We start from the raw sequence: 15,557 nt of genomic DNA, 5'->3' as shown, positions 1-15,557 counted from the left end.
ATGTAAACATGAACTACTTGCCTGCAATATATGAGAATCCTATTTGGGATGAGATCGTCCCAAGCGCGTTGTGGTTCATCACCTACATCTTCAAAATGGATGGATCTGACATGAAAGAATCATACAATTTTAACATATATTTTACAATATAAAAACTTCATCAAAGCACTCTAAAAGAGAGAAAATAAAATAGCCAAAACAGGGATAACATACTTTGGTAAACACTTCCTATGATATGCTTTGGGACAACGTCTGCAAATTGCAAATTGCATATCTTCATCACCCTTCTGCTCTGTCTGCTTGCAAACAATACATCTATGCACGGGACATGTAAATTGCAGTCCATCACCAATTTTCTTCTCAAGCTCTTCTGCCTCAGCTTCCGGTGCAATCATTATTGATACACAACGTGGATGGTAAAAGAGACCACAAGTTGCAGAAACACAATTGAAAACCTGAAAATAATAAAATAGCAAGAGCATTAACTTGGTTAGGGGTCTTCCTCGCTCCAAAAAAAGATTGCTGGAAGAAAGGATCAAGGTAGAAGCAGACAACCAATTATCATGTAGCTCTAGCTTACCTCTGGTCTTAAAGACTTGTCAGATGAACCCAACTTTCCACAAATAAAACACTGATGCTGCTTATACTTACAGTTGCGACAGTAAAAATTTTGAATTTCCTGCAGCACAAAGTTGAAGGAACATGGAAAAATCAACATTACATATCTGAAAACTATAAAAATCAGATCTTATTCCAAGTAATATATAGCATATCAAAAATAGTTACCTTGACTTGTGCCTTGGATAAACCTAACGATTTACAGTTTGAATCTTCACCTGCTTCTTTATTTGGATGAAAAGATCGCATGCAAGGACCCTCACAACTAGATCAGGCAAAAACAGAATATCATTAATAGTGATTGCAAAGACATCAATATAATGAATCTACCAGTCACGAAGACAGACAAAATTTAGGGGAAACACAATGGCATTCAGTCCTAAGTTGCCAATTCAGGTACAGGTGCAGGTACGCTAGAACAGCAACTTTATTCTTTGGGTACAGGTACGGTAAAGAGGATGAAGTGTGCAAAGACAATGTTTTAACTGTTACATCCAGCACTCTCAGAGAAAAACTACAAAATTGGACACAAAATGATGAGCATAATGTGTATGTACCAAACACTAAAATGCCAATAGAAATGAAGATATCATGTCTGATTTTGTTTTCCAGCAGTACTCCGTTCATTCTTGCATGATTCCTTAAATCAGAAAATGATAAATGGTGTCATGGAAGCACCTCAAGTCTTCATGAGTCCACCATCCAACAAACCAAGGACCACATTAATTCTATGTTCCACAGCGGTTCGGAGATGGAGACGGGGGATGGCAGGGGACGCGTTTCCAGAACATCCCCAAGAGGGCCATTTCTAGGGGATGGCAATATATATATATATATATATATATATATATATATAGAGAGAGAGAGAGAGAGAGAGAGAGATGTCAATAACTGATAACAACAATACCATTTGTAAATAAATCTTGAGGTTAGTAGTACAACAGCATAATAAGTTTCAATAAAGCATTAGTATCAAACATCAAAAAAACCATTGTGTCAATATCCAAAAGTCTCAAACATGTATCCAAAATTCTGAAACATCAAAATGCAACAGTCTATGAAACTCAACCTCATTCAAGCTATCAATATGCAAAGACTTAGAACCATTTGAGAGACTATCACCCTCTAGCAGAAGTGGACCATTCAATGGTAGCCCAACCAATCCTAGTTGTTGCATTCGTGTTTTGTTTGATTTTTAACTCTTTATGTCATTTTAGAGTTCTTTTGTAGTTTAGAAATCCTTGTGGGCCACAATCAGACCAATAGAAGCAAAGATAATGAAAAAAAAAAGTGTTTTTGTAAGCCTAGAATCGTTCCTAGCCATGGGGAACGGCTAGCCGTTTTGGGGACAGGGGGGCGCCAAGGGTATGTCCCCTTGTTGTCTCGGGGATGCTTCCTAGGATTTTTGGTCAAGCGGGGATAGCAAGGGGACATCCCCTTGGCATCCCCCCTCCCCAAAACGACAGGGGGTAGGGACACCAAATTTTGGAGCAGGGGACACGTCCCCTTGTAACATAGCATTAATTGATAGGTCTGTTAGTTAACAAAATATGGCTGGGCAAAAAAAGCTTAGACAAGCTATGGTTGTTCACATGGGTATGTCCCAGGTTTACCCAGGGTATCGCCCAAGGGCTTGGTTACGTTATGTGTTAGACTTCCCAAGCGCCTAGGCAAAAAAACTTAGACAATATATGGTTGTCCGCCTAAGTATGTCCCAGGTTCAGCCAAGGTACTACCCAGGGGCCTAGTGTTAGAGCATATTTAGCTATTAGTTGTTTTCTTACAGCTAGTTATGCCTTTTTGCTTAAGTTCACTTAGGAGTGTGTATTTTGCTTGTGCATCTAATTTAGCTTTTATGCATCTAGTTTAACTAGAGTTGAGCTTTATTTAGCTCCTCATGCTTGCACTTTAGTTCTCCTAAATTTAGCTCTATGCTTTCTTTATAAGCACATCATTGTACAATTGTAATTAATCCTATAATTCTGTGTTCTTTGCTTTGGAGTCATAAAGCATGCATTTGTGAATCTCTCATTTGCGGAAGGTGTTATTGATGGGCCTTTGATCTTGCAAGCTTGTGTTGCAAAATTCAACATGGTATCAAAGCTTTGAAAATTCAAAATGGTATCAAAGCTTTAAAATATTCTATTAGAGAATTGATGCAGCAAGCCCCTTCTCAAGTTTTGAGGGTTTCTTTACTTTAAAGCGTTGCAAGGTCCCAGGTTTTCTTTCATGTGAATTTGGTAGAGGGCAAATTTTTTATTAGCTTCAGAGCCAAACGAGCATCACCATCATGTCCACAGCATCAAAAAACCTTGAGATTAATAGTTGTTTTGTCAAAATCTAAGCAATTCAAATTTGAGATCAAATTGGCTGAGGGCAAGTTTTTTGAGGCAAATTCTAGAGGTAGCTGAAAAATTTGGTCAGTTTCAGACAAAACGTACATCACCATTGTGCTCAGGAGGCTTGAGAACCCTAAAATTTGCATGTCAATTTGTCAAACTCAAAGATTACAGAATTCTTTGCAAAAAAAAATTTATAAAGTTTCCATTTTTGGAAGGTTTATGTTTTCAGCAAGTTTCCGTTTTTGAAAACTTTCTATTTTTGACAAGTTTCTATATTCGAAAGCTTTCTATTTTCGAAAACCTCCTATTTTTGAAAAGTTGCTATATTCAAAAAATTCACTTTTGGGATCCCTTCAAGCCTTCCAAGCCCTAAAAAGCAACCTTCAGTGTTTTGCTCATAACTTTGTCATACAGAGTCAATATCGAACAAACGAGATATCATTGGAATGCTGGTTTAGAGGGCTTTCCGATTCTGCAAGTGGTTTGATAAGATTCAGCACCAATTTTGCATACCAAACCTTCAAAGCCAGCCTTGTTTTTCGCACTTTCAAAGGCATAACTTGGGCAAATAGACTTCATTTTTTAACTTCTGCATATCGTCGAAAAGCTCTCAAAATCCTCTATTCAGATCTACTGTTAATTTTTCCAGATATTACCCCAAGTAGCTTTTATTCAGTCTTTTGTATTTTTCTCTTAGGCTGTCCTACATGTATTTGGAGCACTTTACCCTATTTGGGCATTTTGAGCATCCTTTTTAAGCACTTATTTGCTTGTAGACACACTGAAATAAAGTGTCACTCTTGTGTGTGGTTGTAGTGTTGATTTCGAATCAAATCTGAGTTTAGTTCTTTGAGAGAGTTTCTATTTTTAGTTTGAGTTCATGAATCAAACTTCATCTTTCTTTCTTCTTTCAATTTTTGAAACTTTCTAAAACTTTCTTCTTTCCCCTAGCTCAAATTTTGAAACTTTCTTTCCTTCACCATGGAGTTAGTAAAATATTTTCCTTTCTTGCTGATCAGATTTTCAAGGTAGGGCAAACTTCATGAGAATCCTTTCCTTATGTTGACCAAGGTTAAAGAGTTTCTCCCCTAGGGCGGACTTGATGACAAGTCTTCCATTTTCTCACTCAATGAGGAAGGACTTCATCTCCTTCGTTCCCCCCTTAGCAAATGTTTTTCTTCTTCTAGGGGCGGACTTCATGAAATGTCTTCCATCTTATCAAGCAATGAGGGCAGACTTGGAAGAACCTCTTCTCCATCTATATGGCGGACTTGGCAAGAGTCCTTCACTTCTCTTCAAAGCCTTCTACCATTGCCAGGCATACTTTATTAAACCTTTGCACCTCTTACTTGAAATGTATTTCACATGTGGACAGACTTCATGGAACTTGTGCACCTCTTACTTGCCATGTTCTTAACCTCTAAGCGGACTTGATCAATCTTCTTCAAGGAGGACTTCGTAAGGCACATTCTCCATGGAGGATGGACTTGGTTGATTCCATGCACCTCTCAACTTGCTTCTTCTCTCACTTTAGAGCGGACTTGATCATACCTTTGCATTTCATGCTTCAAAACGAACTTAGACATGTCTTTGCACTTCTTTTTTGGCGGAGTTGCTCATATCCTTGCACTTTACAAGGCAGACTTGAGGGGAGTTGTGCACCTTTCACTAGCATGGCGAACTTCATCAAACTCATGCACCTTCTCCTTGGCGAGGTTCATCAAACTTGAGCACCATGAGGGCAGACTTAGTTCATTTTGTGCATTGATTCCAAGTGGACTCTATGACAATTGGGCACCCAGGTGAGCGGACTTGATCAATCCTATATACCATGAGCATGGACTTCAAGAGACCCTTGACCATACGAACCCCTTTGTTGGGCGAACTTGGAGAGAGATGATCTTCATGAGAACCAGATTTGAAATCTCCATAACTTATACAATTTTACTTGAATCATCTTGAAATTTCAAATTCATACACAATTTATCCTCTCAATTCCTCTAGATCCCTAAAATTTAGGAACTTAGCTTTTTCGGACAAAACTTGAATTTTGAGTAGAATTCTCAATCATTTTCAATGTAACTCAAAGCCAACAATGCAAACCCTAGATCCCCTTTCCAAAAATAGAAAAAGCAAAAATCCCTCAAAAATAGGAAAAACTTTCTAAAAATAGCCATTTCGAGGATCGTGCTTAGAGTGCCAAAAACGAAACCTCCTAAAAAATAGGAAAAAGCAAAGAAAGCAAAACTTTGCATAAATAAAAAGTTGTCCAAATTGACCCAAATCAATTGCGATCTTCGTCTTTCGGACTTTCTAGGCACATTGACGATGTCTAGACTTTGTTCTAACCATGGCTTGCACAAACTAACTTATGACTTCCAAAACTCGGACCATTCCAAACTGACAAAAATTGGGCGTCAGGAAGGTTGCGAGGCTCTAACAAAAACCCTAAAAGGCAAAAACAGGGGGTCCCCATTTGGAATGGGGCGATGTGTGAAAAAGGTCACAACAGGTACCTAATCAGACCTTTTGTTGTTGTGACCCATTTCTCCATTCATGCATTTAGAGTTTTTCAACTCACCTTAACTTTCACTTAAGAGGGGTTGTTATAGCATATTTAGCTATTAGTTGCTTTTTTACAACTAGTTATGCTTTTTTACTTGAGAGCACTTAGGGGTATGCTTATTTTAGTTGTGCACCTTGTTTAGCTATTAAGCTTTATTTAGCTACCCTCTGCGATGTCCTCTTTTTAAATTAGGATTTAATAAAAAACAATAATAATAAAATTAAAATGTAAAAGAATAAAAAAAAAAAATTTAATTATAAATATAAAAGAATCAAATTAAACATAACCATAACTAAAATTTAGTTAAGTTTAATGAATAGTCAAAAGGCATGCGATGAAAAGTTGTGACTACCTCAAACATGAGATATAAAAGGGAGAAGAGAACTTCACTTGAAAGGGGGGGAAAGAAGGAGGAAGAAAGAAAGAACGAAAGATGTGTAAGAGGAATGAGAAGAAAATAAGAAATTGATTCCTTCCATAAGCAGAAATGATGAAGGATTGTGTCTCTTTCAAAGAGTGGTAATTATGAAAGGTTGTGGCCCTTGCAAAGGGGTAGACATGGTGAAGGGGTATGACTCTCCCTCACATTGGAGGATATAAAAAGGACAAAGTCTCATTTGAGGAGGCCATCCAAGGGAGATCAATTTGGAGAATAAGTTATAATTCTCAAAGGCCAACAATGAAGAGTGAAGACTCATTTCTTATGAAGAGGTGTGACTTCCCACCAATGAAGATATAAAGAAGAGATTAATTCAATTGAGAAGGGGGAATCGGAGGAATCATCCTAAGATCAAAGATGAAAAGAAAGTCAATGGATCAATATCTAATATCAGAATTTATAAGGGTGAAAATTAGCAGACTTTGATATCTACAAGGGCAAGATTTAGGGCAATCCCAAAAGGGGACATTACATCCCCATGCTTGCACTTTAGTTCTCCTAAATTTAGCTATGTGCTTTTTTTATAAGCATCTCATTGTACAATTGTAATTCATCCTATAATGTTGTATTCTTTGCTTTTGAGTAATATAGTATTCATTTGTGCATCTCTCGTTTGTGGAAGGTATTCTTGTTTGCTATTTGATCTTGTAGGCTTGTGTTGCAAAATTCAACACCTAGGTCCATTATGTGTTAGGCTTCCCAAGCACCTAGGCAATACCCTAGGCAAACCCGAGGCCACACTCGGACCCAGGACGAACCTGCACATGCACCCAGCCTCTGACCCCCATACCTAGTAACATAGGCATTTACAAATGACAAGAAAAAAACACATCTATAATTGATTTATGAAATGCACTCATGTTTTGAAATAGTTATGCATTTGCTTGTGAACTGTTTTAATATCTGTTAGACTTATTCAGAAAGGTACTCCAGAAATTTTCAAACTATTTACATTAATTCACACAAAATAACAAAGAACATTTGATTAACCAAGCAGTTTGTGCAAAGCCACATTTAGATGCTCAACGGAATAAGATCACACCATCTAAGTATCCCATATGATAAGCAATGAAAGGAAAAATTTTAAAAGAGCTCACCATAAAAGGTCCCCACCATTGTCACAAATGGCACACACTGAATCAAATAAATCATCTTCCTCCTCGTCAGACTCATCCAAACCATCTTCTCCAAAGTCCCTGTCAGATTCTTCATCACTGACTAAAAATTTTGCTCTTTTAGCTTTGGAATTATTATCCCCATCCTATCACAAAAAAATAAACAATCTAAATATCAAATCAACTACTAATCCTAAACCTAACATGATAAAACATGAGGAAAACTTCTGAATCTGTAAAAACAACGGTCAAAGATAGAAAGTCCAACAAACATCATGACAAAAGCCAACCTCATCAGATGGCTTCCTCTTCTTAGATTTCATTTCCAGAAAAATTTTCAGAATCTGCCAAAAAACAAGAAGATAGCGATATTAAAGTTTGCAATTTCATGACTGCAGTATACAGTTGCAATTCCATGACTTCCATTCATAAAATTGACTCAAGTTGTTTCCTAGTTGGCTTCGCCTTCCAGTACTCAAAATAGGAAAATAAGAACATCCCAGAGATATCAATAACCAAAAACATTTTCCAAGAACATAACCACACAAGTATTTGGGTCATGCACTCGTAAAGAATCAGGATTAGTTTTGTTTTTAACTGTGTGCAATGCACGGCCTAGAAATCAAAATTCTGAACAGATGGCTAAAAATTTCATCAGCAGAAATTTCCACACTAACAAGAAAGCTTTCAACAGCCAACCACCATTTAATTCTCACATTTAATAAAAGACGTGATCGTGGGAAATGAAAAACATGTGTATCTTTGACAACGTGTAAGAATATAATAACCATCATTGTATAGCACATGCCTTTGAACTAAGAAAAAGAAAAAAGAGAGAAAAGAATCGTGCTGCAGATGGGAAGAATTCAGAGCAATCAAAATATATGTTTGATTATGTGAAACTCCACTTCATTTATCCATACCACCAGAATTGAATTTTTGGTGAATTAAGGATCTGCAAAAATCAATCAAAGCCTAAATGAAGAATACGATGTAGATCAATAATAAAGTAACACCATAACAGAAAAATTCTTACTGACATTTGCATTTTTCAATTTCTCGTCTCTCTGGTACATGCTTTCAATCATAGAAAAATGTTTTAGCAAATCAGATTCTGCCGGCTTCTCATCAGATGTGCTGCACAAGAAATCTTACAAATTTCAGGATTTAGACCAACAAAATATAGTTTTTGTCAACTTATCGTCAACAGTAAACTCAAATTACTAATCTGTAAATGTACCTAACGGATTTCCGTAAATGCTCCCAATATGCCTTCTCTGAGGCTTCAGGATTTCTCCTTGCAAAATGAAGAAAGTGAGCAGAAACAAGAAAGCTCCGTATTAACTCCTCATAACTTTTCCTAGGCTTCTGTAGCTGGATCCTGAAATATTGAAAAGAAGTATAAAAACAAAGTAGATAGAGCAAGCTCAAAATAAAAATATCCTACGTTGTACAATTTGCCCGGTTCCTCTTACCAGGTTTTGTCTTTAATCATAGCATATATAACAGGTTTTTGCTCCTCGAGATTTAGTTTCCATGCAACAGCCTGTTTATACACCTTTTGTAGTCCACCATCAGCAGTACCCTCTAAGAAAACTTCCTTATTTGACACATCTTTTTTCTCATCGCCATTCATATCATTAGGTAAGACTGTGAAGGAAATTGGTTCTTGATTCTCATCTGTGAAATAAAAGTTCTCAACAACCTTTGGTATGACTTCGGCCTCATCTTCCGAGGAATCCCCACCATCAACAGCCATTGCAATTTTTTCCTCCTCCGCTCTCTCCAATGTTTCAGCTTCAATAACGTCCATATCGGAAGAAACTTTGTGATTTGCCAAGGTGCCAAAATAGACAGGACAATATCACCAGCAGTATGAGGTCAAATCCAGAATCTAAATGGCGTCTAAATGCCTAGAAAACAAAATACCAATATTAGTTGTTACAGCCAGCTGTCAGGCCAATTGATGTCTGTTCCTTGGTGTCTGGTCCATCACCAATACCTGTGCAAGTTTGACAAAAAATAGTTACACCCAAATGCACATTATGGTTAAAAACAGTAATGCCTGCATTGAATTACAAGAACAAGGTATACTCATCATCTGCATCAAACTTAAACAGGAGAAAAACTGGGTATTTTATAAGAAATTCATAAATTAAATTTGCAATTAAAAATATTTTACCTACATATTAAACAATAGCATAAGTTCTCACTTTGGCAAGTTCATATGGAGCATGATAGAACGAAGTATCAGCGCTGGGCAGAAGAGGAGGGTAAACGGGCAAAAGGACAGGCAAGATTTAGGTCAAGACACTCTACATTGATCCATGGAACCCTTGGACACCTGATTAAAAAAAAATCTCTGTAAACAGAATACATTAAGAAAACTAGGCTTGGCTACAATAATTCCAGGAAAAGATAGAAAAATACTGCACATATATAACATTAAATTACAAACATGCTTTCCTATACAAGCTGATTTTAACCCCAAATTTTTTATCTTAAGAAAGAAAAAAAGAGAAACCCAACAAAACCCTAAGCAAATTTTAACGAAATTTCTACAGAAAATCCATTTCCTACAAAAATTTTACACTGAAATCATCCGTAAGAAAAGGCTTTACGGAGACACCGATAATTTGTTCACCTAACCAATAGACTACAAGAATCAGAAGAATTTTGCAACAAATAAATTCAATCATCCTGTAACCTAAATTAAATAGCAAAAATTTTGTTTCAATGTCCTGCTTACCCGGAAAAGAGTGAGGGTTCGTTCCAGAAGGAGTTCCGCAAGGAATGAAGTCGCAACACTTCACCTCCTGTGGTTGCAGATATGATGTATTTTCTAGCGCCACACTTCACCTCCTGTAATTGCAGATATGATGTATTTTCTAGCGCCCTGTATAACTCATTTCTTGGTCCAAATGACTATAAAGTCATTTTTTAATCGCTCCCTCCATTTTATATGGGAGATAAGGACATGGTTATTAAACTTTATCTTCAAATATTAGGCTTTTCGATTATCGTGGACGCGCTTGTTAATTAAATCTTTCACCTGGAATTTCAACTTATAGTTAGTCGGTGGAACGCCTTTTAATTAACTCTTTCAGCTACAATTTCAACTTATTATTAGTCGTGCAATTAAACTCATCGGCTAACAGCTCCTTTAGTGCTATTAAATGACTAGCAATTGCACCTTGGTGTGCAATGGGTACGCCGAATAAGCATAGAAGGACAATTATGCATCAATCTAAACACAATTAAAAAATTCTTTGAATTAGGAATATAATCAAGCTCAATTATCAACAAGAGCATGTTATGTTTGCAACAAGGAGAGAGGATGAATGGGGCAGAGATAGAGGGGTAAAGAGGGATATAGAGAGAATGAGAAGGAGAGATAAAACAAAGAGACGTAGAGGTGGAAGAGATAAGTATAATGAGAGGGAGAGAGGGAGAGATGGAAAGAGATGGATCGTGCTAGGAAGTGATATAAAGAGAGGAGTGGAGGGATATGGAGAGATAGAGAGAGGCAAAACATGTAGGTATAGAGGTATAGGAAGAGGGAGAGAGGGAGACATCTAGAAATAGAGGGGTAGAGAGAGATATAGAGGGAGAGGTAAGGTAGATTGATGTAGGAAGATAGAGAGGGAGAGGGAGAGGGAGAGGGAGTGATAAAGAGACAAAGATATGAGGAAATAAAAGAAGAGAGAGAGAGTGGGGGGCGGGGGGTAGGGAAGGAGGGAGGGAGGAAGATATGGGAAAAGGAGGTAGGGAGATATAAGAGGCTTGGAGAGGGAGAGATAAATAAGTAGAGGATGTCCAGAGAGAATATGGACAGTGAGAAAGGGAGAGAGACACATAGGGATAGAGGAGAAGAAGAAAAGGAGGGTGGATAGAGGGAGAGAGATAAATATAGAGAGAGGGTGTGTGAAATGGAGAGGGAGATATACACAGAGATATATAGATAGAGAAAGAGGGACCTCAATGAATAAAGAAGAAGAGAGGGGGTGATATATAGAGGGATATATAGAGAGATATAAAAGGTCTCAATTAAGAATTAATAGGGTTAAATACACTATGCATCTATTTATAAGGATTTAAAAAAAACAAAAATAAAATCTTCGAATCAAGGAGACGATAAGGATCCATTACTAATAACCTGATGTTATGTTTGCAATAAGGAGAGAGAGAGAGGGGGGGGTAAGGAGGTATAGATATAGAGGAAGATATAAATAGAGAGGGAGAGGGAGAGGGATATGGAGAGGACAGGGAGAGATCAAGAGAGAGGGATATATATACAAATGAAAGAGATAAATATATAGAGAGGGAGATAATGCAAGAGGGAGAGGTAGAAAGATATATAGAGCTAGAGAGGGTGAGATATATAAAGGTAGAGAGATATGGAGAGATAATGAAGTAGATATAGAGGGAGAGATGGAACAATAAATATGGAGACATGGGGAGGTAAATAGATAATAGATATAGAGGTCTAGGAAGAGAGATAGAGTGAGAGAATGAGAGGGACACAAATAGAGAGAGAGAGAGAGAGAGAGAGAGAGAGAGAGTAGGAGAGATGAAGTGAATAAGGGAAAGAGAAAACATATGAGGGATCGAAACATAAAATATTTGCAACTACAATATTTGCCATACCATTCATAGTTGTACTAATTGGTAAGTTAGATTTTGTAGAAAGAGAGTGCCAACAGATGAAGATACTTGCAAATTGCATAGGATGTGTCATTTTTCATTAAATATGTATGAAGCTACAAAATATAAATGTTGGTTTGACTCTGCTGCAATTGATCTTGTTATCTTCTTTTTCACTTCTCTTATTTGTACTTGTTTCTCACCTTTGGAAGTCTTAAATTACACCATGCTATGTTATTTGTACTTGTTTTTCTTTAGTTTCACATACAACCTTATGAGAATGAAGATACTATTTTGATGGTGTAAGCTTTATTACTATGAAGATACCATTAAACGTGTTCTCGAATAGTGATACATTATGAGTTCAAGTACTCTTAAGACCCATACAACCTCATATTGTTCTAATAACTTTTAAGTGTTGATAATCACATTTTAAAAAAATTTAACATTAGTTTTGTTTTTCTATTCAATAATCATATTAAATTCAATTTAATCTAATTTATTCTATTATATCTCTATATTATACAAATTTAACTATTAACTAAGAAACTCTTATTTTTATATTTACAACATATTATTAAATTTATAAATAAATAATTACAAAATAATATTAAATTAATTTATTATTTATTATATAATATTAAATTTATAACTTAAATTTATTTCTATAATCTATTCAAATATCATATTTTATTTTATTTTATTTTATTTTATTTTATCTAATTTAATTTAATCTAATTTATTTATTATATCTCTATATTATATATATTAAATTATTAACTAAAATAACTATTATTATTATATTGATAACAAATTATTAAATTTATAAATAAATAATTACAAAATAATATTAAATTAATTTATTATTTATCATATAATATTAAATTTAATAACTTCAATTTATTTCTACAATTATAAATAGTGTTAATTATTTATAAACTATTATATAATATTAGATATAATTATAAAATAATATTAATTGTTAATTTGTAATTTAAATCTAATACTTTAATTTAATCATCCCTAGTTATATCAATAAATATTTGTAAATAAACACTAAATAAAAAAGGTCAAATTGATGGTTGGACATTTAAATGAGTGAAAGAGGGAAAACAAAAGTGGTTAGAAAGCATATCTACAACTACCTATAATTGTGGTGGTGAAAGTGAAATCTAACTGAGCTAATAAAAATGGTCAAAGGAATATTTATTAAATATAAAGATGTTTAAATGTGTGAAAGAGAGAAAATAAAAGTAGTTAGAGTGCATATTTACAACCATGGTAAAAATAAAATCTATTTATCTTGATCTCATCTAATTAATTTGTTTTTATTACCAGTGATGTTGTGGAAAAGATTCTAAGTTAAAAAATTAAAAATAAATAAATATAAGGTGGGACACAAAATAAAATGATATATTAAAAAATGTTGTGACGTATAGATCACTTAAGCAAGAGAATGGTTTATGTTTGATCACAAATTACTTTTGGAAATATGCCAATGCAAAATAAAGTGAAGCTTATACAAAAATAAAAACTAAAGTGAAGCCTATTTAAAAAAGAAACATTAATTCATAAATTATCTATTTAATTAAGTCAACTTATATATGAATAATGATTATTAATTTTTTTATTTTAAAAACAATTATATTTATTAGAAACTTATTCCATATTTATATAAGCTAAATAATATTATTATTAATTTTTTTATATGATATTAAAAATCAATTATTTATATATTATACTTATAATATAATAATTATTAAAATAAGTTAAAATTATATTAAAATTAAATTAAAAATTAATTCAACATATATATGAATAAAATAACTATTAATAATATCATTATTTAAAAAATATATATTTATTAATAAATTATTTAATATTTATATATAAATTAAATATTATTATTACTAAAATTTATATAACTTATATTAAAATCATTTATTTATTTATCATAGATTATAATATAAAAAAATATTAATTAAAATTAAAATTAGACATAATTTATTATTCATATATTATATTTATTATAATATAATGATATTAAAATGTATAATAATAAAAGTTAGAACTTAAAGAAAATAGATGGTAACAAAAAAGAACAAACAGATACCAAGAAATAATTATATATTTTAAAATGAGTATTCAAAAACTTGCATGCACGTAGCTTTGGGAAAAGTTAGGTGAGTTTAAAAAGTTTAAAATAAAAAAACTTGTTAATTTGAAGTCCTTTGTATATCGCACATTTCCCTAATGACTTGTGTAAGTACCTTCCGTCAGACATTGGGGGACGTTTATAGTTTTATAATTAAAAAACCCACGGGAAAATGATCCGTCCTTTCCGTCATTGGCATGCGAAGCAATAAAAACATTGGCGGAGGTTTATAAATCCAAATAAATCCAACTGTTGCAGACGTTTCAATCGTCTTGCACGCCTAAGAGCAAGTATCAACCATAGATCTGCAAAACTGAGCCGGTGCATTCCATAGTAGGAGACACCTTCGACGTAATGAATGGCATAAATATTTTAGGTATTAGGGGAAGGTATCAATAGTGGACATAGTTCTAATAGTGGACACTTTTTGTCAATCCAACTTCCGGTTACTAGATTGCAAAGGAGCCCAATAAATTGAAAATGGAAAGTTCATTAATGAATATCACATGTACCAAGGAGCCCAACAAATTGATAATGAAAAATTCATTAATGAATATCACATGTACCAATAGTGGATAATTTGGGACAAATGTCTCAGTAGTGGTGCACAAATGGGTTAATTATAGTAAAAAAATGTTAAAAAATGTGATCTGCTATTGGGGTATTTGTCCACGACTACTGCAAATTTTGAGTTATCTACTTTTGGTGCAAAGGAGTTCATATATGGGTAGACACTTTGAAATGACCATTTTTTGACCTTTCGGCACATAACGATTTCCACAACATGCATCATCACTACCCAACAATCGAATCTTTAGCTATAAGCAGTTAAGTCGTATACAGAGACAACCAAAAAAAAATTGAAATCCGACGTATAGTTTGAGAGTTCTATGTGCGCGAAGTTAGCTATGTCCACTACTGGTACCCTTCCCTTATGTGGTTATTAATAGATTTTACAAAATATTATATACTAGAGGGCTATGTGGATAGTAAGATAAAGGTTAATTAATTGAAAGGTACAAATCAAAGAAAGAATGATAATAATTTATAATATGACATAGTAAATATAAATCATATAATAAAACAATTAACTTTTCAAATAGATTATAGTTAATAGATTTGATCTTTGATCATTTATATCTCTTCTTTGTAAGGTTTAGGGTGGACTAATTAGGGTTAGGGTTAATGTTAAGATCAAGGTTACAGTTATTGTTAAGGTCACGGTTACAATTAGGGTTAGGGTTAAAGTAAAAACTATAATTGAATTCATAATTACTTTATTAAAAAAGTATTACAACAACAAAATTGTGTGGCTTTGTAGGAATCTTGGATGTCATGCTCATTTGCATGTTGAACATTGATTTTTGGTTGAATATAGAATTGGAGACCATGTTAATATAATGTATATTTTCAATAAATTTAAACTTATTCACTAATTATTATCTTATTAATAATATGTGTCATTCTCTATATAATTAATAATTTATAAAAATGAAGAAAATATAAGAAAAAAATAAGAACCAAAAAAAAAGCTCTACTATGCGAAAAATGTGAATGATGAAATTTCATCTCGATAAAACAAGCCCTACTCTCAGTGATGAAGAGGGAGAATGGCGAGTGGTTTTAGGCAAAAGAGCTAGGAGGCAAAATAAACTCCAACAGGTATTTTCAGGGTCAA

The 15,557-nt window shown here is 33.9% G+C and overlaps 1 protein-coding gene across 5 annotated transcripts in view; it reads right to left on the bottom strand.

Moving 5' to 3' along the window:
• The window catches only part of LOC131055051 (protein ENHANCED DOWNY MILDEW 2), a 55,580-nt gene extending 45,539 nt beyond the window's left edge, over window positions 1-10,041 (bottom strand). The window contains exons 1-11 of one of the 5 annotated variants that reach the window (XM_059221548.1): window positions 9,830-10,041; window positions 9,294-9,442; window positions 8,556-9,082; window positions 8,321-8,461; window positions 8,121-8,217; window positions 7,371-7,424; window positions 7,063-7,226; window positions 787-883; window positions 581-679; window positions 214-455; window positions 22-105 (exon numbers count right to left, since the gene is read on the bottom strand). In XM_059221548.1, coding sequence (XP_059077531.1) covers window positions 22-105; window positions 214-455; window positions 581-679; window positions 787-883; window positions 7,063-7,226; window positions 7,371-7,424; window positions 8,121-8,217; window positions 8,321-8,461; window positions 8,556-8,893 — 1,316 coding nt within the window. In that variant the 5' untranslated portion in view covers window positions 8,894-9,082; window positions 9,294-9,442; window positions 9,830-10,041. Of the gene's footprint in view, window positions 1-21; window positions 106-213; window positions 456-580; window positions 680-786; window positions 884-7,062; window positions 7,227-7,370; window positions 7,425-8,120; window positions 8,218-8,320; window positions 8,462-8,555; window positions 9,083-9,262; window positions 9,443-9,829 lie in introns of all 5 variants that reach the window. The other 4 variants (XM_059221549.1, XM_057989664.2, XM_057989663.2 and 1 more) reach the window with 4 other exon arrangements.
• Between the last annotated feature and the right edge of the window lie 5,516 nt (window positions 10,042-15,557).

This window comes from Cryptomeria japonica, chromosome 5, assembly GCF_030272615.1.
Source record: "Cryptomeria japonica chromosome 5, Sugi_1.0, whole genome shotgun sequence".
In the NCBI taxonomy this organism is placed as follows: Eukaryota; Viridiplantae; Streptophyta; class Pinopsida; order Cupressales; family Cupressaceae; genus Cryptomeria; species Cryptomeria japonica.
Note: the sequence above shows the minus strand (reverse complement) of the source record. Positions and strands in the feature narration are given on the sequence as shown.